We start from the raw sequence: 26,719 nt of genomic DNA, 5'->3' as shown, positions 1-26,719 counted from the left end.
GGTATTACCATGGAAACTGCAATAGTTGCTCTATTCTATATGCAGACCCTGAAAACCAGCTCTGAACTAGCAGAGGGTGGGGGACAGCCGATGATGGATGAGCTATATTTCCCAGCAACGTGCCGGCGTCACCTCTGATTTAAGAGCTTTACCTTGACGGATGAGATCACAAATGAGACGCTTTTCCTTCTACAACGTGCAAATAGGGAAAAAAAATGATCCAATACATGGTTGGAGCGTAAAAAAAAAAAGCTTCATAAAATCCAATAAGAATTGCATGCACAATGTTTGGATTTTAATAAGTGGTGAACAAACTTAGAGCAAAGTGATATCACTCTTTGTATGGCGTGAATATAGTCAAGCTAAACATCACTTCCTCTTTCATGCACATGGCGCCACCCTTTGACCACAAGAGGAACAGCAGCCTCTGAGTATACACACCACACAGAACAAAGCTACTTAAAATGCCTTTATTTCCTATGATTACTTATTTGACAATACACACATATGTCCTGACCACATCCCATATTTTTGACTCCCTTCACATCTACACAGAGTGGTGATTTTTTTCCTTTTTTTGTTTCCTTTTTTGCTGTAAAACATGAACTTTGTATAGAAATAAACCATGCAGTTCACAAAAAGGCACAACTATTAACACACCTCTACAACAAGACAGAACACGAGTCAAAATAGACAATCAAGCATTTCCCTTTAATGTCTAAATTGCTCAGTTAGTGAGTGAGGATCATAATCAAGTCTTTGGATGTTCTGTGTATTTATGGCTCACATACGATGAGGAGTACAGATACTGTAAAGCAGCAGGTTGGCAGTATTGCATTGCGAATGTGGATTCTGGCGCTGCTCAGGTCTGCTCTGTGCTCAAGACAGCTTGTGAGACCCAGGAAGACAGGGATTTTGTTGCCTGCATTGCAGATATAATCCATTAACAGAACAACATTAAACAACCAGGGAAAGGGGGGGGGGTTCAGTTGGTCCTATACACACAGTTGCAAATGGAGGATCCGTTGTAATGAATATCCACAGCAAAGGATGCATTGACACACACTCTAGAAAGCGATCTTATAGGAATAAATCTCGTCTTCCTCATCATCTAAAAGATGGACCCTCATGAAGATTCATCTTCACGCACTCTGCGGCATAAACAAAGATTTATCCAATAGTAAAAGGATAATGACTCAAAAAGCAGATGGGAGGGGGGGGGCAAATCCCCAACCATTAGAAATGTCACAGCAGCATCCATATCTCAGAGCATGCGACACAGCACCAGCTCATCCCATTGCTATCCATTAGTCAAAGTCTGCAATCATTCATAAAGTGACGTTTGTACTGAAAAGATTATTGATTGCTTCATTAGAGCTACTGAAGAGGACCACGTCAGTAATAAATTATGTGATAATACTTCACATAACTAACACGGTAAAGAACTTAAAACACTAGAACGAAGTTTATTTTAAAGAGCTGGTCTGAATGGCAATAAGATGAGGAGGGGGGAAAAGAGGCTACAAGTCAGTTTAGTTATTCACTGGATTATTAAGTGAGACTTGACGCCCATCTGGCAGGAGTAAGTAAATAAAGGAAACACTTACGGTACACTGAGATTAGAAGTCAAGGAGGATTCCCTGCTTTAAAATATATATATATATATATATATATATACACAGTCTATAGCAATGAGGAAGGAACAATAATGACATGACTTGTAGCCTGAGAACAGACGAGCAGACGACACACACAAACAAAAATAAAACAATCGTGCAAGCGGGGCTTCCCAGTTATACACAAAGTCACTCTGCTGTCGATCGAGGCGCTGTGAACCATTCAGACATTCAGTCCCATTCAGCAGAAATACATACACTTTGCAGTCAGTGCATACTTGTGTTTTTTTTTTGTTTTTTTTTTTGCTCTGTTTTTATTATCAAAAAAATGACACAGAACACAAACACACATACACAATATAATTATGGTTCCTCTTTAAAACATGCTACTATTTACAACGTCTATGTAAACACATGCTGTAGCCTATTAACAAATCAGCGCGATGCATTAAAGTCAACCATAGAAAGGAGGAGTAACTGTGGAGGGCCGCTCAGTTCACCTTCCTGCTGACGGCGTGGATGCAAAAACAGACACACATACTGAGTGCATTACTCCAAACATTTAACCATTACTGAAAACCCGAAGAGGAAAACTGGAGATTGCTGCATGGACGGAGCTGATTGTCTTCTATGTTCTTTACATTCTCCACATTTTAAAGGTCTATAAAGGTCTCATCTGTCAACATACCGTCAACCATTCTCCATGCTAAGTTATTCTTGATTGTTGCAGCAGTAACAATCCACATGGGCATGCAACTCTGCAATTTTTCTCTTTAACTACAGATTTTTGTTGCTCAGTGAGCTATAAACACCTCTGATTGGAAGCAGTTAGTATATGAGTATACAAAGGGTCAAAGGTCAGCTTCACTGATTGGATTTTTGGTCGTTATTCCTCCACATCCGCTGCAGCCATGGCCAGAGGCAGCACATCTCCAGGGTTACCGATATCTCAGGTAATTTAAATGATCTTTATTGTCATTGTACAAACACAATAGGACAGAATTTTAACACATGTAGCAGAAATATCCATGTGTGTATAACCTAATAAGAATTTCAATGTTCAGAGGTCAGCGAGACCTCATCTCGGGAACGCCTAGATCAAATTTAAATCATGTCCGTAAACTCAGGGATTAGAACTTTATGGTCAGACGTTACTATGACATCAAAAGTCATGGCACAAGAATTCATATGCTAATTGGGTCAATACTGATTTTCTGAGGTCATCATAATCATAATCTAATCTAATACCTACAGATTGTGTGTAGTGTGTTCAGTAATGATTAAAGTCTTTCAATCAGCTTATAAAAAAAAGAAAAGTCCTTTTTGCCTCCAAACCTACCATATCACAGTAAAGCAATAGGTACCACCATGTTGCAGCACTTTGGCTCACAGAAGTCTTCACTGAGCGCTTCAAACAACATGAAATACTGCGAGGCATGATACATGCTCGATTCTGCAGCTCGGTGTGGTTTAAGCAAATGGTCCAGAATATGTGTGTAAATATTATAATCCAGATGTTAGATGCAGCAGTTGTTCAGACTCTACAAACCTGCATTTCTTTTAATACTTGAATTCACATTCTTTTAAAAAGTGAAGCTACATCTTAACATTTCAAATTCTCTATAAAAACATCTGACAGAAATCCTCCTGTTGTTTCAGCAGCGTGTCGACGTACAGTCATTTGAATGAATATGAGAATAAAATGAGACAGCACAAAAGAATGAGAAGATCATTGGTAATCCTTCTGTTAGTGTCCTTACTTGCTCCAGGGACAAAGTAAGGTTTTTACATCCAAGTGGTCAACACACAGCTCAGAGCAGATTTCAGATGGCACATTCACAGTGTCCCTGACAGCGTCTGAGTAATATTCAACCTCTCCAAAATAAACAATGAAACCTATTTCTCAAAGTGTCGTATCAGGAAGGCACCCTTGTATTCCTGTCCTACATTTCCTCTGCCTGAAGACACAGAGATGTGTGTTGAACCTAAATGCATAGATGTGCCTGTATAGCAACACAAAACAAGCAGCTGTGTCGTCCCTGCTATGCTGCACTCCGTCTCCGATGTAAAAAAAAAAAAAAAGCGATTGCATGACCTGATTCGTTCCCAATTAGATCTTTAAACTGACACTATGCAAGAAGTAACCCAATACTACAGTACGTTCTATTGCAAAGTTATAGCACACTTATTAGCAGGATACAATACTGGGCGTGGTGTAGGCAGAGCAGCGGGGAGGTAAGTAAAGCATGCTCTATAAACTAAACTAAAGCTTTTTTTTTTATCCAGCATTGTCGGTCATTCAGTGTCAGCACCCTAAAAATCAGTTTCTTCAAATGAATGAAAGACCGAAAGTCAATCATTCATAAACTCAACGCCACTCCTCTCAGCATACACTAATGTGTGAGATGTGATGCTTTAAAAAGAGTTTCTTTTGACTTAACCATGAATGAGCAGATATTCTAACATGTCTCTTTTTTGCTGAGCAGGATTCATGACCGGTAGTCATGTGTTAAGTCGTGGGATTCATGCAGAGGGGGAGGGGGGGAGAGGGGAAGGGGGGTGTGGTTGGTTTTGAGTTAGTGCATTAGCTGGATGGTGGAGCATGTTTACTTCTTTGCAGCCAAAGATGCCAGCTGACCATCGATATCCTCCTCTGGCTGCAATGCATGCCACTGAGCGATGGGGCGGCGGGGATTAGCCAGCATGTCAGACCAGTGCTTCAGACCTAAGCCCGTAGCCTTGCTGCCCACGAAGATCTTCCCGATGGCGTCGTTCTTACCTATCTTGTCATAATCAAACACTGTGACTGCCACCAGGATTTTCTGAGAAGTGAGGGAGAGAAATTTTCTCATCAGGTCACTGAAATATCATCAATTCAAATGATGATATTTATCACTTTAGCTAGTCTACTTTATTAGCTAACATTGCAACAAATATGTTACAGCTTGCTCACTAATGTCTCACTAATAAAATGCCAATCTGAGTGGACAGTTAGCTAGCATGCCAACTGCCATTAGATTTATATGTATATTATCGCATGGCAGGAACAGTTAGCCACCCAGCAGTAATAAAGCTCTGCAGCATTGACTTTAAATAGAGATGGACACTTCTCCTTTGTCTGCAAACAATGTTGAAGGAGGGGTGTGCTCATCACTGATATGGTCCAGGGTTCTGGCGGCCTCTCAACCTTTACTGTGCAGAAACTCTGGCTTCAAGGTGGAGTCACTATTAAGAATCTGATTTTATGATGTTTAGAAGCTATAATCTACATCAATCCTACCTGCATCTGTTCCAGAGGGATTTCAAAGCTGAAGGATTCATTATAGTATGGGTTTAAGGTGTTCTTCTTCACTGTGGTCTTCTTCTTCTTCAGACGCTTTCCTCCCTGGAGCAGCTGGATCTTTACATATGGATCTGGAAAACAAATCGTCTGATGTTCTGGTTTCTGTGATATTTATGTTTCTTTGTGATTCTCTATGTGAACCAGGAGACAAGGAAAAGAAAAGGTTCTATGTCTGAAGTTACTATATAATGATATGATGATTTACTGACAACCATAGTCATAGACAAGCCTGACAAACATGTTATCTTCATTCAAAGGATTATTCATTGTGTCTCTCTCTTGTACCAGATAAGCCGCAGGCGTCCATTTTCTTCAGGTTCTTTGCCTCCAGGATGCAGACGGTGAGTTTCCCGGCCGTTGGCACATAACGCAGGGAGATGCAGATGTCTCCTAGTTTCTCAGGCTGAGCAGCCGGCACAGAGGGAAGAGACAGAAATGACAAGCACACATGCTCATCAGTCAACTGCAAACTGCTGATGCTATCACCTCAGCTCCACTTAGGCTCCGCTTCTTGGCCCACTGTAGGTGGATTCAGGCACTGCAAAAATGGCAACAACCTTAGCCATGAAAAATGTTATACTCTATGGGCGCTCGACCATCATTACAGCGGGTCAACATCAACAACCAGCCTGGCGGTTAATTATAAGATTATAAAGATTCTTCTTAACAGCATCAATTCATTGCTGTTTCTACAGTTCACTACATTTGGTAACATCAAATCAATATGACAATGGTAACAGCACCTCCTCCTGATCGGCGCTCTCCAGATCCCGCCACTCCTCAATCGGCCTTCCGAGGTCGATGGTGTTCATGGGTAGCTTCACCTCTCCGATGACATCATGCTTCGAAAATCGGTCGTAGTCATACACAGACATCACCAGCGTCTTGCCTCCGAGCTCCTCATAGGGCACCTGACAGAAAGACAAAGTCCAAATTTTAATCTAGAATAAAAGGTAAAGGCATGTTTCAGAATGACAACCTGCAGTTCCCCCCCATGGTCCTATAGGGGGTTGTGAGTCAATTCCAGCCTGTCCTTTCAAAATGTGTGTATTTCCAACAACATCCCAACGTGGCCATGGGCATCTCATTGTGATGGTAGTCGAACATGGTGACTGGGGGGAATGGTTTACCTCAAACGCTCTGAATTTCATGTTTTGAGACAAATCTTTCACTGAACCCTTACTCTGTTTTTAATGCCTACCCTGAACCAGTGGTTGTTAATGTCTAACCCCAACCGTGAATTAAAAAGAGACCCTGGACTCCTGAGTAACCACCTAATGGGGACTTTTGTGGCTATCATTAATATTTCATGTAGTATTTTGCATATTTATTGGCACGACCAGCAGCAGCTAATTCATTTCTTGCTTCAGCGACTGTCCGCATGCCTCAGCTGGATTAAGTAAGAGTTTAGAAGGACTATTACAACTGTCAACTTGGTGAACGTCACAGCCTCTCACAGGAACTCTTCAGGCTTTTCAGAAACATATGTGTGACATCATGGACACTTCATGCACATTAATATACAGTGTATGACTCCAGTACGACATATCTTTGACCAAGACATGTCGTTTGTCTCTCATATTAAGCAGGTCTCCAGGACCGCTTTCTTTCACCTGCGTAATATTACTAAGATCAGGAGCATCCTCTCTCAGAGTGATGCTGAAAAGCTTATCCATGCTTTTGTCACTTCAAGACTGGACTACTGCAACTCTTTATTGTTAGGATGTCCACATTACTCCATCAACAGTCTGCAGCTGATCCAGAACGCAGCAGCTAGAGTTCTGACAGGAAGCAGCCAAAGGGATCACATCTCTCCTGTTCTAGCGTCTCTTCACTGGCTCCCAGTGGACTCAAGAATACACTTCAAGATCCTTCTTCTAACCTACAAGGCTCTTCATGGACTTGCTCCATTGTATCTGCAGGACCTGATTGTACCATATGTTCCTAATAGGACACTCAGATCTCTGAGTGCAGGTTTACTAGTAGTTCCTAGGATTCATAGAAGTAGAATGGGAGGACGAGCTTTCAGCTATCAGGCACCGCTATTATGGAACCAGTTACCAATCTGGGTCCGAGAGGCAGACACTGCCTCCACCTTTAAGACTAGACTTAAAACTTTTCTGTTTAGTAAGGCGTACAGTTAGCCTTAGACCTAGTGTGTAGCACAGCTATGCTGCTCTAGGCCTACGTTGTCGGGGGGCACAAACATGATCCACTGAGCAGTTTCCCTCTCACCCTCTAACCTCTCCTTTTCTCTCCTTAGTCTGGCTCACACTGGTCTCAAGACCTGGATGATGACCTGCAGTCCGGCCCGTGAAGTCTCTCTTGCTCTACGTTGTCGGGTGGCACAAACACGATCCTCTGAACACCCTCTGACCTCTCCTCCACTCTCCTTAGTCTGGATCATACTGGGTAATATCGTCTCATAATCTGTGTTAACTGTCTTCCTTGTAGTTCTGTGCCTCGCTCTCTCTCTCTCTCTTTGCAGGTCTCCAGTCCTACATGCTGACCTGCAGTCTGGTCCCTGATCTCTCCTGTGCTCATCGACTTCACTAGCCCCTGCTGCTCATCCTTGCTATCAAATTACTATTCCTACTTATGGACCGACGATATATATAGATATCTATTGCAATATAATCACTGTTTCATCTTGCTGTCATGTTTGCTCTGTACTGTATCATGTTTGTATCATGTTTGCTCCTCTCTCTCTCTCTCTCTTTCTCCTTCATCCTCTCTCTCTCCTCTCTCTCTCTCCTTCATCCTCTCTCTCTCTCTCTCTCTCTCTCTCTCTCTCTCTCTCTCTCTCTCCCTCATCCTCTCTGACTAGCAGCAGGACTGGTTCCCCCTTAAGTTGACGGGTCCTGCTCAAGGTTTCTTCTTCTTAAAGGGAGTTTTTCCTTGCCACAGTGCTCTTAGGGGGGTTCCTGTGAAGCGCTTTGAGACAATGTCTGATTGTAATATGCGCTATATAAATAAAACTGAATTGAATTGAATTGAATTGAATTGAAGTAGATGTCAAATGTTCAAAACGGATCTTAATGTGACTAGCTACAGAAAAGCAGCAAATTAAGATGAAAACAATATTTACATGTGATTACATTATTTTCTCGATCCTTGAAACACTTAATAAATATGTATGACGCCGCAGCAGACGGTTGGAAGGTTGGGAAATAGACGAAGCCTCCACAAAATTATGAAGGCTACAGAATTATAATGTCAAGTTGGAAAAATATGGCAAATAAACACAATAACTGTGGCTTTGTGTGAAGGCAAACAGGCTCTCTGACAACGATCTGTAGGATTCTTATTTTGCTGCTTCAACTCTGCAGACTGGCAGAGCCTGAAGCCTGACCCAGAGCCACCAGGGAAAGTCTCTGCGGGCCTTATTAGCAGGGACAGGAAGAAGGAGGCATGTAAGCTGCACAGGCCGGTGTGACACAACACAAACCTGATACTATCCGTTCTATTAAACTAAAAGTTGTGTGTTATATTTTTTTAATATAAAACATTACATGTCGATATATAATGTTTATTCAGGTCTTGTTTTTTTGTCTCTGCAAATATGACAGGACTCAGCGAGAGTGGAATCTTACCTTGAAAACAAATGTCTCATTGAAGACGGGGTTCAGTGTTTTCTTGTGCACTTTGGTGTCAAACTTCTTCTTCTTGTCAGGGAAGAGCAGGACGCGGACATAAGGATCGGAGGTTCCACCTGAGTCCATGGACATGAGGTCTGCAGCTTGAAGGATGCCGACTGTGAGCTGTGTGCAGAAGATCAGGCGGCAGGTGAGCGGCAAAACAATGTTATCAGGCCAAAATCCAGTATGTGTGTGTGTGTGTGTGTGTGTGTGTGTGTGTGTGTGTGAGAGAGAGAGAGAGAGAGAGACAGAGCGGGCGAGGGCTCAGACTGGTTATATAAAAACTGCACTCAATCACCAGAAGCGTTTTGCTTGACTGGAAACATACTGAAGGTTTTCTTCAATGTCACACAGTTGTCACAGTTTGGAAACTATATAAAAAAAACTTCATATCGGGCTCTATAAAATATTCAGCTGTTTCTAAATCTGTAAAACTGTCCACACCTTTATTGCCTCTGCATTTTAAGTTTATATGATTTTAACTCTTTCTATCTTATTTTTTAGGTTTAAAACTATAGACTGTTCATATGGTTTATTGATTTGACTGATCTATTTTAGGATTTAGCTCCTTTTTTACCAGGCGGTATCACTAGTGTGTAGTGCTATATAAATTAAAGATTAACGCGGATTAACACTAATGCATTAAGAACCACAGACCTTTGTGTTCTCAAAGTCATAATCTATGGAGTACTGCAGCTTCCCAAGTTTCTCCTGTTCTTTTTCCTCTTCCTCTTTCTCTTCCTCAGTCAGTCCGGTCTCTCCCTCATCATCATCGTCGTCCTGGTGTATCTGCAGTGTAAAAGTAACAAAATAAAGTGGTGTGTTAAATTTCTGAGGACAGGGAGTCAACATAAGGGGCTCCCCATAACAGTCAGCATGCCACAGACACTGGAGCTCCAGGGGTTTGTGAGTGGGAGATACACATTTTTGGTTACTGCTTACCTGCACAGCACCTGATGATAAAAACCAACCATTTATCATTCGCAAGCCCAGAAATCTCTGCTGGTGTCTTAAATAAAATAGATGTGTCTACTTTTTTTTAAAAAACTCCGCAGACCTCATCTTCTCAGCATTTTTTCGGATCAGTGGGCAATTCCTTCGACATGCTTGAGCAGTACAGTGACAGCCAGAGTCGGTGGAGGCATTGCATGCTAGTTCCACTGAGAAGGGTAAAAAGTATGATCCATTTCCATTGAAATTAGAAATTCGCTTGTTGTTTGCCAAAGCTTGATTCATTTTTAAGCTTTCATCAAATGCACAGAGGGGCAAATGTTTGTAGAAAGCCCCCAAGGAACTAGCTCACAACAGCAAATGCTAATGCATATTAAATATTAAAAGGCAAATAAGACATAATATTCAGGGCAAGGAGATATTTCACAGTCTTATACCAATGGACTGTAGTTTGTAGATATATTAAAAGTTCTATATGTAAGAATTAATTGCTTTTAATTGCTATCTATTGTCAGCATGTGCACGTTAAAGCTGGCTAACTTAAGACTTTTTCAGTCTGAAATGTTTTGGCAAACAAAAAAGTGTCTCTATCTGTGAGCTAAAGTTAGCTAAATGTCTACCTGCATTTATGGATTCACATTATTGCATCAACTTATGTCACAAATCATCAGATTCATGCACATTGACATCACAACTAGCAGGCGAATACTATCAAATGTCATTAATGAGACTTTCTATTAACAAATAGCATTACATGACTGTGGATGTGTCCGAAATCACCCTCCTATTCATTACATAGTGCCCTACGTGGCGTGTGCACCACCTTATAGATTATTTCTGAATTTGGTAAAAGAGGTCTCAGCTTTGCTGCCCCCGCAGCATGGAACAATTTACAGACTAAACTGAAACTCTCTGAAGTTATCCCACTTGGAGCCTTTCGTTCTATTCTCAGGGACAGACAGCGATACACCATTGAACAGTGACTGTGTTTTAAATGTTAAACTTACTGTGTCTTGTTGAGTTCCTGAACTTTCTTGATGAAAACACTATTTTACTTTATTTTTCTTGTAACTGTTCTTTTTGACTGTGCTGCTGACCTCAATGGGTTTTATCTGGTTAAATAAAGGTTGAATGATGAATTAAATAAATTATAATAATGCACTCAACAGCTGTATACCATAGTATATAGTTTGGACCGTGAAGGATCCACCTTTATTATCAGAAGAAATAAGGACACATCTGTCCTTCAAAAGATGCAGCCCCTTAACTGGGACAAAGCTAATGTGTCCCACAGTGTATCATGAAGATGCACAATGTTAGCATTATGCACCATCATGCATTGAGCTCAGTGCGATTTCAAGTGAAACTAAGTCGTTTTTTTATTCCGTCTGTGTGTAAATACATGTATTGCACTCCTCATCTCTGAGGTTTCTACTGCAACAGGTATCTAAGTCAGCAGCATCCAAACACAGGGGTGAGCCCAAGAGCAAGGTTCTTTAGTTGCATGTCACTAATGATGTGCTAAACAGCAGCAAGAAAATGATATGTAGCTGGTACTGAGTGAGTGGGTGATTTCAGACACAACAAGGAGCAGTTAGCAGCTAACTGTAACTTGGCTATGCAACATGAAACTGATGCTAACTTACATTATACTACTACTATTTAAGGTGAAAGTTTGAAAGAGTACAGCACACTGTACAAGACATAAAAAACCATAGTACAACTCATGGGTGCAAAAACAGTCAATTATTCAAACTGATTGCCCCCTTTGGACAGGCGGTTTAGCAAGCAAGCCCGAGCACAAGCAACGTGCCGACTGCAGTTCACCTGATGGCCACAAGGTTCTACCCGTGTCTTACATTACGCTTAAAGCCCTACTCTCAGTGGAAACTTGGATATTTTTGTATATAAAAAAATCCCTGGATGCTTTCACCACTACAGGCATTTATATGGCACAAAAAGATGCCTCTCTTTTCAGCTTACCATTATTACAATAAATAGTTCAGGATGAAAGGGCACAGCCAGCTATTTGAATAATGTGTGAGTTTCATTGCTGCAGTGTTATTTTTGTAATTGAATTATAGCCTCTTTTGTCAAAGTGACCTTGACTTTGAAATGTTATTTTCTTTTCCAGCGTCTCCACATCCTACCTCCTCCGTGAGTATTACAGTCCAAAAGAAGAGATTTGGCTCGTCATGCAGTTTTATCATCTTCAGGTCTCCCAAACAACCAACCATGCCCTTTATCACATGCACAGATTAATAGTGTTAACAGTGTCTTGCATATCAATACATTTCTTTTTTTTTTTTTTTATCCAATACTTTCCATATTGGTGTGAGTTACAGTTACATTGTCACCAGGAACAATGTGTTAGATGGTTAGACTTTCCTCTCTGGGGTTTATGGAGCACATCATAGCTTTCCATTGTTACATTCTCAAGCTATCATGACCAAATTAAAACAGAAGGGGGAAGAGTAAAAATAATAATAATAATACACAAAGCAAAGGAAGCTACGACTTTCATTCCATGAAACCCCCCTCCGCCCTGGGGGCCAGAGAGCATCAACGTGAGCTATCCACCTACCGTAGGATCAGGAGTCCACCACAGTCAAGAAACACGAGGCACACACAAGACAGACAGACACAAAGTGGAAAAAAGGGAGGAGAGAGGAAGAGATTCAACTCACAAGACACCAAACACACTACAAAAAGAGAGGCAATCAACACCACCACCACCACCAGCACGATTATGATGAGAAATGACACACTTGTTTTAGACTGAGGGCCATAAATTCACATTGTGGACACAAACAATTGATTGCTTTAATTAAGTGTCAAAGGAGCGCAGGGCAATCTATACTCATGTGAGCTGATTAGTCTTCAAATTAATTAACATTTATCTTGTGATTTACTACACTTGAAAATCTCACATTAGACTTTCATTCATTAAGTTTTTTGTGTGTTTTCAAAAACTTTCCACTCCATTTGAGCTCATTATTCTTCACCACCTCTTAACAAAGTGTGTCATTTTTCACCACAGGCCACAATGGAATACGTCACACAATTAAACAACCACATCAACGACATCAAATAAATGGAGGGGAAGAGAGCTCTCCTTGTGTCCTCTACAGCCTGGGCTAAAACAGCTGCTGGTAGAAGATCAAATCAAGTTAGTCATAAAATCTGAGCAGTAAATAATAATAAAAACTTTGAATAATAAATTGTTGCAAAAAAAAGAAGAAGCAGAAAAAAGGCATCCCTGACTGTTCAGTGCGTACGAGGCGTCATACCTCTCCACCCTGCATGTTCTTCATGTTGAAGCCGTCCTTGCCCTTCTTTCCTTTCTTGTTCTTCTTCTTCTTGCAGCAGCACTTTTTGATTATGCAGAAGCAGCAGGTCAGGATAAGCAGTGCAGCCACCACAGCGATGGCAATCAGAGCCCATGGAGGCACTGTCAGTAAAAAAAAAAAAAAAATTAACCCTCAGGCGTCACTTTAATTTACTACCCTTTTGTGTCATTAGGGGACAAAAAAGTCCACTTCCAGAAAACTGCTATAAAAAATTAACAGATTAATATTTTTTCTTACTTTTTTCTGCATAAATATGTTAAACAACTTCAGCCCTGCTCAAAACTACCAAACATTAAATCATTTTGAGGAATTTAACCCTTTAAATGCCAGTTTGATTACTTGATGTCACAGTAATTTTTTTATGAAGAAAACACAAAAAATGAGTTATTTTCCACAAAACAAAAGTTAGGTGGCTGAGGCATTATTTTTATATCTGTCATGGATAGGTCAAAGATTAGCCAAAATATTGAGTTTAATGCATTATTAGTTTTTGTGTAGCAGCAGTTTAAAATGGTATTTTCCACTTAGGGCCCATTAACTCCTATTATAATACTACATTTTTTAATATCATAACTATAACAACATATAACCATGCATTTCTTGATGTAAGGGTTTCATTTTTGAAAAAAATAGTTAAATTTGACATTTTCTACTGTTCACCACTTAAATCAGCCATTAACCCATTATATTCCTATGCATAAAATCCTTGTGTTTTGTGGATGTGTTTTGGATTGTGTTCAGTAGGCTGTTTTAAGTGTGTGTGCATGTGTTTGTACACGTGTGTATGTGTCCATGTGCATACGTGTGTGTGTGTGTGGTGTGTGTGTGTGTGTGTGTGTGCATGCATCTGTGTGCTGTTTCATGTGTTCAGGGCTGAAGTTGTTTAACATATTTATGCAGAAAAAAGTAAGAAAAAATATTAATCTGTTAATTTTTTATAGCAGTTTTTTGGAAGTGGACTTTTTTGTCCCCTAATGACACAAAAGGGTAGTAAATTTGTTTCACCATGTTCTGGTGATGTATTTGAAAAATTTAAATTGGAATTCTAAAATGTGTCTAGAGAGAGTCTTTGTTACAAAAAATTGTGCCATATGCACCAACACAGATAAAATGGTGGCCAGGTAAAGAGGCAAAAATTACCCAAATGGACAAAAAAGTCCCCAATGACGCACAAGGGTTAAAATCAACTTTGTGACAAAGAAAGTACATGTTTGAATTTAGGATGCACTTACAAGGAATTTTGTCAATCTCATTCAAGAACTTGCTCTTGATCTCCTCAAACATGTCATTCTTGCTGATCTCTGTGTTGTTGGACCCAGAGATCTCTGGTGCAGAGGTGGATATGACGGCCGGGGTTGGAGCCACGGTCATGGTCGGGGCGGTGGTCGGCTCGGTGGCCGCCATGGCCTGTGGCTTTCTGAACAAGTTGAACTTCATTGTCAAAGACTAGGCGCAGCGTCCCTGAGACACAAAGAGATCAGACACAGAAAGGTGGATGAACACATAACATCTCAGAATATAAAGACTATGTTGCCTTAAACTTAAAATGCATAACAGCAGTTTGTGCAATTGTGGTAACAGTTTGAATTCCAAAATTCACATATAATCATCCCTTCATTTATTTTCACTCACTTAATACTATCAAGAAAAGTGTGTGACTTTAATCAGATCCATTCTTATCTTAAAAAACACATTTACAAGGCAAAATTCTTCTGTCTCTCTACAAGTTTGCGTGCCATTTTTTGGCCACCATGGTGATGAGTCCTGCCTCAGCCAACACATTTGAACACAAGAGTAGATAAGAAACACGATTCAAAAATTAAAGGATTAAAACAACAAGAAGCTGGGAGTCTTAAAAACAGCATTGTGTGTGGGCACAAGTCCCCAGCAGATAAGTGTCATATATACATATATATGGTAAAAGCCACATAAAGTGCAAACACAACACCAAAGTCATTCATTATGCTGATGATGTGAAACTGTGTGTGGATGATCCACCAGAACTGAAGAAAACAGAGAAATCTGCATCAAAAGATTGTTGAAAAATTGAAGGTCCAGGAGAGGTCCCTACAAGCATACTGTTTAGTTGTTAACAGGATGCAATACAAGTGTGAATCTAGCTTAGCTTAGCATAAATACAGGGGTCAGAGAGACTGACTCTATTCAAATTTGACAGAATTCCGGTGATCTCTCTTAACCTCTTTGTTGTTTTGTTTTCAAAAATCAATGTACCTCCCAGCATCATGTAATTTATTCTGTTGGTCATTTGCATGTCTGTTAATGGCAGCTAACATTTATTAAGGAGCTCTCGTGTTTAATTCTATTGTCAAACAACAGAGAAGAACAAAAATGTGTGAATTAAAATTTGGTGCAGAGTGAGAATCATTCCTTCACTGGTCATGTATCCAGTTAATCAATACACCCCTGTGGAGCACAGTTTAGCAGTTTCAATTCTGTCAGAGAGAATATTTATTTTACTGCAGCACATTTCTGCTGTAATTTGACTGGTATTATTGTCAGGACTGAATAATGTGATCTGGACGCTGCCTGCCTGCTTTTGTGCTTCCTGCCAGCTCAACACAGCGCTAAAGAATAATTGGCAGCTCGACGGCCGTTTACTTGCTCTGCAGCTCTGCACTATGATGTCTGTGTTTACATGTTTTCGCCTCAGGGTGGAGAATCCAACTGAGAAAAGTGTGTTTTGACAGAAAGGATCATAAAATTAATACATTTTCAAGCAAGCAGAGAGGATGATTCACTATTTTATTTTATTCCTGAGTGCATTAGGAAGGCAGTTTAATATTACTGCTACAGCTGCAAAGCAAGTGAGATGAATGGGAAATAATGTTGTGTGTGTTGTATAGATGTGTGTGAGCAGGTATCATTATAGAGTAAAATGAAGAGTTCATATTGTCAAATGTATAGTGAGTATAGTGCTGAGTGCATGTGCGGATATCCGTATCACAGAATCAAAGTGAACCAGCAGCATATGACAAACACAATCACGACATAACCTCATCTTCATTGACCCACAGCCCACAGATCAATATGTATCACATTCCAACATGTGTATTTGACTTTCTCCTGGTGCTGTACAGGCCTCTGTGTGTGATGTGGGCCGGCACATCATTGTTGCTAAGCAATGCTGATAGTGTCTATCAGCTCTCCAGGATTGCCCACACCACCTGTCTATAGCTAGAGATGTGACCAGCCAATCAAATAAGCAGCTGGCTTGAGGCCAGTGTCAAGTCACTGCCTAAGAGGTGGGCACGGGCATGATGTGAATGCAGATGGAACTGCGATGGTTACGAATAAAAGTTTTAGCTGCACATCCGTTCCATTCATCAGAAACCATCAGAAACAGCCGTAGTGTAAAATTCACTCCAACTTCCATAACTTAGCAAAAGAACAATACGCTCTATGACTGCATTTAGATGTGATGAGGAAAGCAGCTGAATGTCCAAACCCTCCCCTCTTCTCTCTCTTAGCCTACCTTTTACCTCTGTGCCATTAGCACTCAGTCCTTATCTGCCTTTCTGCAGCTCATCACTGCCCAGCATCACTCAGCCACCCAGAGAGGCTCTGACATTTCCTCATTAACGAAAGAATACGATCAGTTTATCCCGGCTCTGATAGTTTAAAAACGTAGCTAAGACCCTCTACATCCACGTCTCATGACTAAATTGTAATCTACAAGGATGTGTAAAAAAGAACTCACCGGTCAGATGTGGTATTCCCCCTCGTCAGGTGGCCCATCCAATATCAATATGTGTTTGGGCTACAGTTCCTCAGAGCTGTGGTAACAGTCTGATCTCTCCCATAAGCAGAGACTGCAGTCTCACTTCTCTCTACTGCAGCATACACCCCTCCTCCTCCTCCTCCTCCTCCTTTTTCTAATGCACACCATCTCCCCCCTCCCATCACACACACCTCCCTACTCTCTCTCTGTCTCTCCCTCAATGTACTCATGCACACAACCTCTTTACCTCTCTGTCCCTCTCTCTCTCTCTCTCTCTCTCTCTCCCACAGCCTCATTTGCAATGCTGCTCACATAGCTGATTGCAGCATGCCAGTCTTTGGTCTTGTATTGGAGGGCAGTTGTAAAAGATCAATAAGCACAAGCTCTGGGTTGAGGGCCATCTGAATAAAGCCTCAGTTTGCACAGGGCAGAGACGGAGAACAAGCAAGGTATGCACCAATGACAAACTCTTCAGGGCGTGCAGACTTTACCACATGAGCTCCACAAATGGTATTAAACTGAGCTCATACAATTAATTGGATCCTTACAATTGATCTCAGAAGTGTGGTATAAAGCTCTGGAGAGATCCCTGCTTTTAGACTGAACAGGACTGAGAACGATTACAGCGACTCGTCTGCCTTTCACCAGGTCCCTCTGGAGACTCATCAGCGATGATTGGAAGCGAGCAGATTGCAAAGCATCTTCTCCAGTTACAACACAAACAAAACACAGCCGAAACTACATCATAATGTGTGACCAGCAAGTCTTAGCCAAGGCTAAAAGATGTGTGATCAGATACAGCTTCGCCTTCTCTCTAGCCTCTATCATGTAGTAACATTTCTGCACATTTGAGTCATTTTCCATTCCAGCATTCAGTCCTTCCCCGCAGCTCTCCCAGCTCTCCTTGGGGAAATACCGCTCTGTATACTCAGGTATGCTCAGGTTCATCTGCCAGCTTGTCAGACGCCTTATGTGAGGTGACTCCTCTCATGTTTTGGTTACAGTGCAATTAGCAGCTTTGCCAGAGGAGGGCAGGAATCTCATACAAAACTGCTGCATCACAGAGAATCCTTCCATCAGCGAGCTGCAAAGTTATACTCAGAGACATTTGTCTTAGCCCTCAGCTGGTTTTTATGATGAATGCTTCTAGCAATGATGAAAGTGACACTGAATGAAATATTTAGCTGCCGCTTTGTACAAAATTGCACAAGATTGCCAACGTTTTATGCTTTGAGAGTGCTACATATTTCCATCTCCATGTGGTCTCAAGGAAAAGGAGCAGCAAAGGGAGGATGGGTTACTGTATGTGGCTAATTTGGGCTAATGGGAAAGAAAATATCTGATCCACACTCAAACAGCAACAGGCTCATTTACAGGGCAAGGGGAGAGGAGGACAAGGGAAAGAAGAAGCAGAAGTTTGGTAGAGCTTCACAGATATGGAGAGACAGGCAACAGTAAAGACAGATACTCATGCTTTGGTTCTGTCCCATAGGGAAGAACTAGCATTGTAATGTTTCACAGAACCTCTGCCCTCACACATAAAGTATTTAACAGGCTGAGAACCAGTGAATCCCAACATTATAAATAGCATCATCTGTATAGAGAGGTCATGTATATGCTTACAAAGCTTTTCAAAGGTAGACAAACAGTGGTAATAAACCATCACCAGGCAAACGTCTCTTATTAACAAGCAACAAACTTCTCCACCATTTTCTTAGTAATTAGTCTTATCTAAAGAACATGATGCCACATTCAAATAACCTGATATATGATAAAAATACAAATTCAACCAGTTCTACACAAGTCTATATGCTAAGCTAAGCTAATCTGTTTAATTAAAGACTCAAGACCCTGCAATTTTCTACAGTGTACAACAATATATAAAATAAAATGAAGAAACTAAGAAAGCACCTTCAGTATTTTAGCACCATTGAAACCTCCAGCCATCATAGACTAAAACATGCAGTAAACACACAAATGAAAATGTATGGATGAAAAATTATTAGCCCTGAACGGACATGGATCATAATGAAATTTACACAGGCTTATATATGTATAGGTCATAGAGGTTTCTAAACATCATATATTTCTGGACCAGATAACAACAGTAATAACCAAATGTTCTTTACTAGATTTGATAAATCACCTCTCTGCTCTTGACTCAGCAGCTTTGATGTCCAAGAGTTTAAAGCAAGGTCACAATGCAGCTCCATTATTAAGTGAAGCAATAATAGTGCGGTACAATGGTTCCCAGTGCATTGTGGGATACTACTCTCCGCTCCTTCCTTTTCGTAATCAGCATCTCTGAATGAAGAAACATTTCCACTAGTAATCCTCTCCACAGAGGCCTGAGGACCGCGTCGTGCTGAGAGGTCGATAAGAGCAACAGAACTACTATCAAAGCCCCTCATAATGAACATATGCGGAGAACAGCTGCTGCCTGTGTGTGTACCCGTGCTGAGCTGCACCGGGACAGTTTGGTTGAGATGGCTCATCTCCTCTGAGGCAGCAGAGGGGATGTGGAAAAGACTGCACCTCACTCAGCTCCTGCAGGGAGTGCTGCAATGCAGGGGTGTAACGGAGCTGGGAGGCAGTTTGTCCAACAGTCAGCTGCACACAGACTTCCTCCATTTCCTGCTATGCCTGGTTTCTTCCTATGTGCTTTCATCATTTATGTCCATAACTATAAAAGTTTCCTCCCAAGGCATCACCTCCCTGTGTGCCTCACACACACATACACACACACAGTACCGGCCATTACTGCAGTGTGGACAACAGTAAACAGAAAGCACCATATGGTTCTATTTGGCTCTGTACACGACTTGCAGTGCTCAGAAGCAGCAATTTGGTCAACAAGGTTACAGTGTGTGTGTGTGTGTATAAACACTGGGTGTGCTTTGACAGCAGCTTTTTAATCTGACTGAGTGAGTGTCATGATGACACCACCGTGTCAATCTCCTAAGAAAAGGACAGGAGAGTTGTGACAGCTGCATCAATACTTTAATAACAAAGCAGATAAAGGATGCAGGGCCAAAATCCATCCATACAGGGTCACACAGTGGGGAGGGTTGAAGCCTCTCCCAGGTATCCACAGGACAGAGGTGAGGTACACCCTGGACAGGTTGCCAGTCCATCACAGCAGGGTAAAAATACGAGGTTAAATAATTAGCCAGAGATCAAGCTGAAGCTGGTAATGCAGGGGATTTAAAAGTAAATGCTTTAATCCCCGAGCCACCAGGACACCCCTCAAAGCTGTACAGTTGTGTGGCTTCCCTGTTGTGTTCACAGCACAGAGATTGACTCATCACACAGCAGGAAAATAAAAGAATTAGCACACGCTCAGTTACAGTTTGGATGAGCAACTGTTACAAAGGGAATGGAAAGTCCCAAATTTTCACACAAAGACACATGTGTCCAGCAATCAAGACGCCTCCTCAAGCACAGCTCCCCTGCAGTGTCACAGTCATTAACCAGTCATTAGACACACCTGACACAGACAGCCAGACCCACATGGATCCACCCACTGAGGTCCTCTAACACATATCACACATATAAACCCCAACAAACTACAAAAAACTGACAAAGCTGCTCAGAGGAGCAGCGAAATGTCTTCAAGAAAACTCAAAGGAAGGCTTGAAAACAACACAAAAACTGATTTAATCCCCCATCATTCACTTTAATACTTACAAAAACACATTTACTGACATTTAAAGATGTCTTCTGACATGTGATTAAGTGAATGAGCTCACAAAAAGTTCATCTATTGGTCAACAACTGTGTGTCCCTCATTCTGTTCGAGCCAGATTTGTTTGTGTGAATGGCAAACATCTGAACATGCTACTTCATAAAAACACACACATTCTCTGACCAATCAAACCTTCACTCAAATTAAATCCTCTCCCTCAGGAACCAGATTCATACTACAGTATATTTCCAGCAACTTACATCATAAAACCAGCAGAAAACAGCTCTAATCACGAGGGGAAGCTAACAGAAAGTAATTAGCTCCACAGCATCTTCCCACTAAATTTCCCCTGTGTTCGTCCATATACGTTAGCTTAAGGCAAACTATTACACCCACACACAAATCATCACGTATCACCACGTCTCTCAAAAATTACATTCTAATTGTTTTGTGGTGATAAAAACAACCATTGTCTCACTTTGACCTCCTTCCTCTGTATGAAATCAGAGCTTTATTTAGCCATTTGGCACACATTGTTTTGGTTCTCTCTCAGCATCCTTTATTTCAGCAGCAGGCAGCTGTTTCCTATATTTAGGATATAGGCTGCAAATGAATATATACATGTATCTTCAACAGTACAACTTACCACTGCACGCTGACTGAAGCAGCCAGGCTGACAAAGGGAGGCGAACAGGATTTGTGTTCCTTCAGTGAGGAACACAAATCCCGGTTAATGCCACCATCCACCCTGTTTATAGGCCTACTGCCATGCTGGCTAAACAGTCTCCCCACTAAATTGTCCTGCTTGCTGTTTGCACATTTGTCTGTCAGCTAATGGTTCAAAAGGAAAACAAGCCCTGTGCTGGCAAATGAAGCTCATGCAGAAATGTCTAAAATTGCAGTTCCCCCTGCAGCCTCTGGGGGCCAAAGGTGAGTAAATCCCACAGACAGTCTCTATGGACCAAACATCCATGATGTCTCCGGTAGGTAGCTGATTTGAGGGTCTATGGGGGGCCCATGTCTATAATGATGGAGTCTATCCAGCTATGCATGGCTGAGAGGTGGGGGCACGCCCTGGACAGGTCGCCAGTCCAACCTCCATGTTAATATGTTGAAAAAGCATGTTTATAGTCTGATACAAACACAGTTTAGGTTTCTATTGGTAAATTATGACAACTGTACAGGGGGTGTACTTTATACTAGTCACTTACACTGATCATATTAAAGCTTACAATAGAGGGCAGGATATCTGTGACTACTCACCCAGCTCAGCTCCACAGGCACCGCACCACTTTGCCTGTAGTTGGATTAACCCTGAATTTATGCGTACTCAGACGTCAGCATGGCAACAGCTGGTGCCTTCCGCATGCTCCTCAAAAAGCTATGGCTGATGGTACGGAGGGTTTGTCCACAGTTTGTAGTAAACAACAAATCAGTGCAGTGTAGCTAGGTTACAGCTAATTGGCTAAACTTAGCTCATATATGCCCAGTAATGTCAGTGACAACGAGCTATAACACATAAAGCATATCAAGTGTGACACAACAGAGCAACAGTTAGCAATCAATCAATGGATCCTGGCTCAATCACACATGGAGTGCACATGAACCAGAGGGACTGAAAGCTGAAGCAGGGCTGCACCCGTTACAAACTACGAATGAAACAAAGCCTGACAAATCAGCAGTTTCTATATGTTACATGGATGATATCTGATTTAGGACCAAAAGCGAGTGACATGATTCTGACTCAAATTTAGGGATCAGATTTGTGCATCCATACAAACCTGAAAAACCAGGTCTATTTTTGCTTCACATCAGAAGGACGGAGACCATCTTAGCACCTAACAAACACTCGGACAGAAGCTACACACACTCTTCCTGCTGCTGCTGAAAAAAGCCTCACTAGCACTGGATATTGGTGCATTTAGGGTGCAGCAGCAGAGACGAGGGAGATAGAGCGACATTTACAAACAGAGAGGGAGGGATACATCACCCCACCACTGAAGGACAGGCTGACCAACTGCAGAGATCTGGGGCAACATGACAAAGTAGAGCTGAGTAAAACGAAGCCAGGGGGAGTCACAAGTTCGGAGAGTAATTATCTGATCTGCAACGACTTCCTACATTTCCTTTTTTCCCCCTTAAAACCATTTGGCGTCAGATTTCGCAGAGACTCTTGCTAATTAAACAGCAAGCAGTCATTTCTCTGCTACAATCTGTGCTTTATTAGAACACACATAAAGTGAAGACAAGAAAAGGAAAAACTTTTCGTTAAGTGTCACAAAAGTCTCCGGCTAGCACAGATTTAAAGAGCCAGATATGTCAGTCTGTCCACTCCAGCACATTTCTAAATCTGTCAAGTGTTCCCTGCTGTGAGGGAAGATAAATTGGTCTCATTAAGAAAGAACTTGATCAGCAAATCCTCACAGACTGGTCGGCTTCAATAAGCTAAGAGGCAGGAGGATGCTCTCTGTTCTGCTGCTGTGTGAAACTATATAAATACTCCATTCACTGTGATTTATAATCCACAGACAGATGAAGTAACGTTGCTGTAAAAATGTTGTGCAGTGCAGGGAAACCAGCAGAGGGCGCTAAACTGACACTCAGTTAAAAGTATTAATGTCAGCCTCCTATAAAGTAATTAAAGGCTATGGAGTGTTATTAAAATTTCAAATGGAGTGTTTTCATTTTATTAAAATTATACATTAGTAATCATAATTTATTTTAGGGTTATTAATTTAATCTTTTTGTGTTTATAGGATACTCTGACTGACTGAGTTTACACACAAAATAGGTCAGTCATCAATACATTTTACCAAAGCAGCAAAATTATTGATTTTTATGTAACTTAGGAGTTTTTTCATACCCAGATGATAAAACTACATCCACCTCTGCAACACCTATAACATTGCTGATGCATCACAATTAACAACTTAATAACCATCTTTGATTTGCACATTTTGCTAACAGCCTTATTCCTCTTTAGAATCTTTACATTTCTAACGTGTTTAATTTGCTCATACTGCTCTTAAACTGTGAAGCAGTTTCTCCTTTAGCTTCACAATAGAAGGTGGAGTAATTAGTCAACTTCAGGACACAGTAAAGCTGATCGTTAAAGCTCAGTCTGGTACTTAAACATATTAATTTGCCCCCGAAGCGCTCGGTATTGATCTGCTGGACTTTATTGACCTTTTTCTGCATAGGACTGCAGAGCCTCCAAACGGTCACTTGTCACTTATGATCAGCATGTATGTAACAGTAGGTCAGTGTTTTTGCTGATTTCAATCAGCTGATTGTTTAATGTATAAACTGTTAAAATCAGTAACAGAACCGTCATATCTTTTGATATTCAGCTCACAGAAGACTAATAAACGACAGCAGAAAGACAGCTTGACCTGTGTGCCTCTGTGCTCCCTGCAGCTTCCTCCTCACTCTGTTGTCACTCTCCTCTGTGCTGGATGTTTGGCCTCCTTGTTCCTGACCCCCTCTAACTGACCATCGATCTTTGACCAGTCATTTGGTGACTGTATTGCAAACGCACTGAATGCAGTTCAGGCAAAATATCTGACAGATTCCCCCTCAGCCACACATCCATTCTACAGCCTCCTCAGGCAGTCATGTGATGCACTGACGGCATTCAGCTCCAAAACACACTGCAGCATCAGCAGAGACATCGATTCAGCAAGTTTCACAACGTGTCTCAACAGAATATCATCAAATGCCATTTTGTGAACCAGCCCAGTTGATGCTTGCTGTTCTCTGGGAGGAGCTATGTTTAGTGAGGCTGCAGTGAAGCCTCCCATTTCACGAACCATCGAGCAGCAGCAGGAATGCTCCGGGCTGCACACATCTGCCCAGGAGGAGCAGAAACCCACCATGGATTATACATGATTTAGAATTACCACTATCAAGCCAGGAAGTATCACACATTTTTTTAAATCAACAATGATTTAGCAAAGGTCAATGCTCCACAAACATCTGTGTATGAGAGAAAAAAAACTATAGACGTAGAGAAGTGAAAGAAAAAACTAATCTGTGCCAGGAAATGAACCTAAAGTAAGTTTGATCAAACACAGTGAAGCAGAGGATCATGGGAAAAACAAGTACCCAACTCAACAGCTGAAACAGAAACAGAACTCATACTAAACAAGTAACTTGATCATTTTTATGACACACACCTTTTAATGTTACTGAGACTAGGACCTCACAGGCTGCCTCTGCCTTAGCATGACCTGGTCACTTCAGTGCCACTTATACCTGAGCCAAGATGGCACCAGCTGAGGCCTGATCTTTAAAATCGCTCTTAAGAAAACCTCTGCATGAATCAGAAACCAGGAAGGTGACATCTTCACCAGTTTTCTCAAATGATTCTGTGATAGTTGCTGCCATAATTAATTAAAAATACAGAATTTATGTGGTTCTAGAAGAACATTTAGACAATTTATGACAATGTTTGTGATCAATATAGATTTGTACCAAATCACATAACAGATTTTTAACAGGATGCTGCTAGTGCTGAACTATTAGAATGATGCTTCAGGCCAATCCAACAATCAAAGAGACTTCAGTGCTAACCAAAGTAAACAGACTGAGAGCAGCAGTGTGGATAGTGATACATATATATGTATATACTTTAAAAAAAAAAAAAAAACGATAATATAATCTCATCCCATCCCAAAAGATGCGACGCTGACCTCATAACCAGACAACATGGCTGAAAAACTGTATGACTAATCCTTTCTCAGTGTGCAGCCAAATGCAAATTCAGCAAGAAAATACAACTGGAGAAGCAAATTCAGTCAGTTTAAAAAATGGATTTTTCCGACATTTGCCAAATAAGATTTATTGTTATACCACTCTGTAGTCGTAGCTGCACCAATATCTTAATTATAATCGCCTTACCTGCTTAACGGGGTAATACAGAGGAAGCATATGAGCAGTGTAAGTGTATAAACTCGCTCTCATTGTTATTGCAGTATTAATCCACCTATTCATTTTACACACTCTGCTGAATGAAGATGTGTTGCCCGGTGATTGCAGCACAAAATGCACCACTGTGTGTGTGTTAGCACAAGTGTGCGTGTGTGTGTATGTGAGACATATTGCACACCTCCCTTGATTCACCTCTGCTGAATGATGCCAAAAGGAAGTCCTCATCTGACACACACACACACACAGAGGAATGTCCCAGTCATGTACTCATAACACCCCCAGGGACTAAAACAAGGCACTGTCTGCATCCCCCTGACGTGTTCACACCACTGCATCACAATCAGAAAGAACAGAGATGTATCCACATAGTGTCAGAAAATGAAGCACATATGAGGCTGTGAAGCGCAAACATTTAAAAATTGGTCAGTGACGGAAATGTTTAAGAAAAAGATGCATCCTCTGGTTTAATAGGACAAATCAGATTTACTGGAACACTGTAAGCCCTGCAGACTCTTATGTGGGCCCTTCACTCTTGCTGGCTCAGCAAATCTGACTTTGCATGCGCTCCCCCTCTGTGTTTTTACTGTATAACAGTGAGCTGCCTCCCATCATCCATCTAATGACTGACACACTGTAACAGAAAGCTTCATGGTGAAGAAATACACATGAAAAAAGCAAAAATCTGTGCATTCAAATTCAGTTTGTACCCCTCTAATGAAAAGAGCAAGAAATTCCCATCTTAAGTTCAGTCCTCTCTTTCTCTCTCTCTCTCTCTCTCTCACACACACACACACACGTTTGTTTGTATTATGTAACACTATACTGCAGCACTACATGATGCTACGCACCAGGCAGGAGGACTTTACCGGCATGCGTTAAAAGTTCCACTCCAGCAGATTTACAGTTGACTGTCTGCAGTAAAATGACAGAAACGCTCACACTGTCTGCTCTAATTACCCCTGATCTAGTTATTCTCCCCTTTTCTCTCTGCAGAGGTTTTTTTTTTCTTCTTACATTCAGGCAGGATGTGTGTAATGAGGCTAGGTGCCTCTGTGACAACCTGCCACGCAGCAAAGCTCCAGTTAACAGATGTTTCTGCCTTGGACAGAGAGAAAGATGAGAAACAAAAAAAACACAGCTTACCTTAAAGAGATGTGCTGCCTCCTAAAACAAGGAGGAGAAAACACGGTCAGAGAGAGTCAAAATGTCTTAACAATCTGCACTCAGTCCAGCCTTAAAAGACATTGCAACAAAAATCCCCCAGTACTGGAAGGTCCCAGTATCACCTGGGGGTGTTATGTTCTGTCCGAGAAGAGCTTACAACAAGCTAAAGGTGCTGCTGAAAGAGAAGAGAGGAAACACTCATTAACATTGTTGTAACACACTGAAATCAGCTCTAGCATCAGAGCCGGTGCAGTTCCACTGCTGTATTTCCCGGCACGGTTCGCTCATTGGCTGAGGAGCTGCT

At 41.3% G+C, this 26,719-nt stretch overlaps 1 protein-coding gene across 3 annotated transcripts; it reads right to left on the bottom strand.

The window, feature by feature from the left end:
- Positions 1-454: 454 nt before the first annotated feature.
- syt2b (synaptotagmin IIb) lies at positions 455-26,686 on the bottom strand. 3 transcript variants are annotated; one of them, XM_028406798.1, is made up of 9 exons: positions 26,395-26,686; positions 14,131-14,359; positions 12,839-12,999; positions 9,255-9,386; positions 8,553-8,720; positions 5,703-5,870; positions 5,245-5,362; positions 4,897-5,030; positions 455-4,438 (listed from the first exon to the last, which is right to left on the bottom strand). In XM_028406798.1, exons 2-9 carry the CDS (start codon positions 14,333-14,335, stop codon positions 4,223-4,225), a joined length of 1,302 nt encoding a protein of 433 aa, XP_028262599.1. In that variant the 5' UTR covers positions 14,336-14,359; positions 26,395-26,686; the 3' UTR covers positions 455-4,222. The 3 variants fall into 3 exon arrangements, with proteins under 3 accessions (XP_028262599.1, XP_028262601.1, XP_028262600.1); XM_028406800.1 differs by having other exon boundaries at positions 9,255-9,377; XM_028406799.1 differs by lacking the exon at positions 26,395-26,686 and adding an exon at positions 16,617-16,746.
- Positions 26,687-26,719: the final 33 nt, after the last annotated feature.

The sequence above is a fragment of the Parambassis ranga genome, chromosome 5, assembly GCF_900634625.1.
Source record: "Parambassis ranga chromosome 5, fParRan2.1, whole genome shotgun sequence".
Taxonomy (NCBI): Eukaryota; Metazoa; Chordata; class Actinopteri; family Ambassidae; genus Parambassis; species Parambassis ranga.
This window is presented reverse-complemented; position numbering and strand designations above follow the sequence as displayed.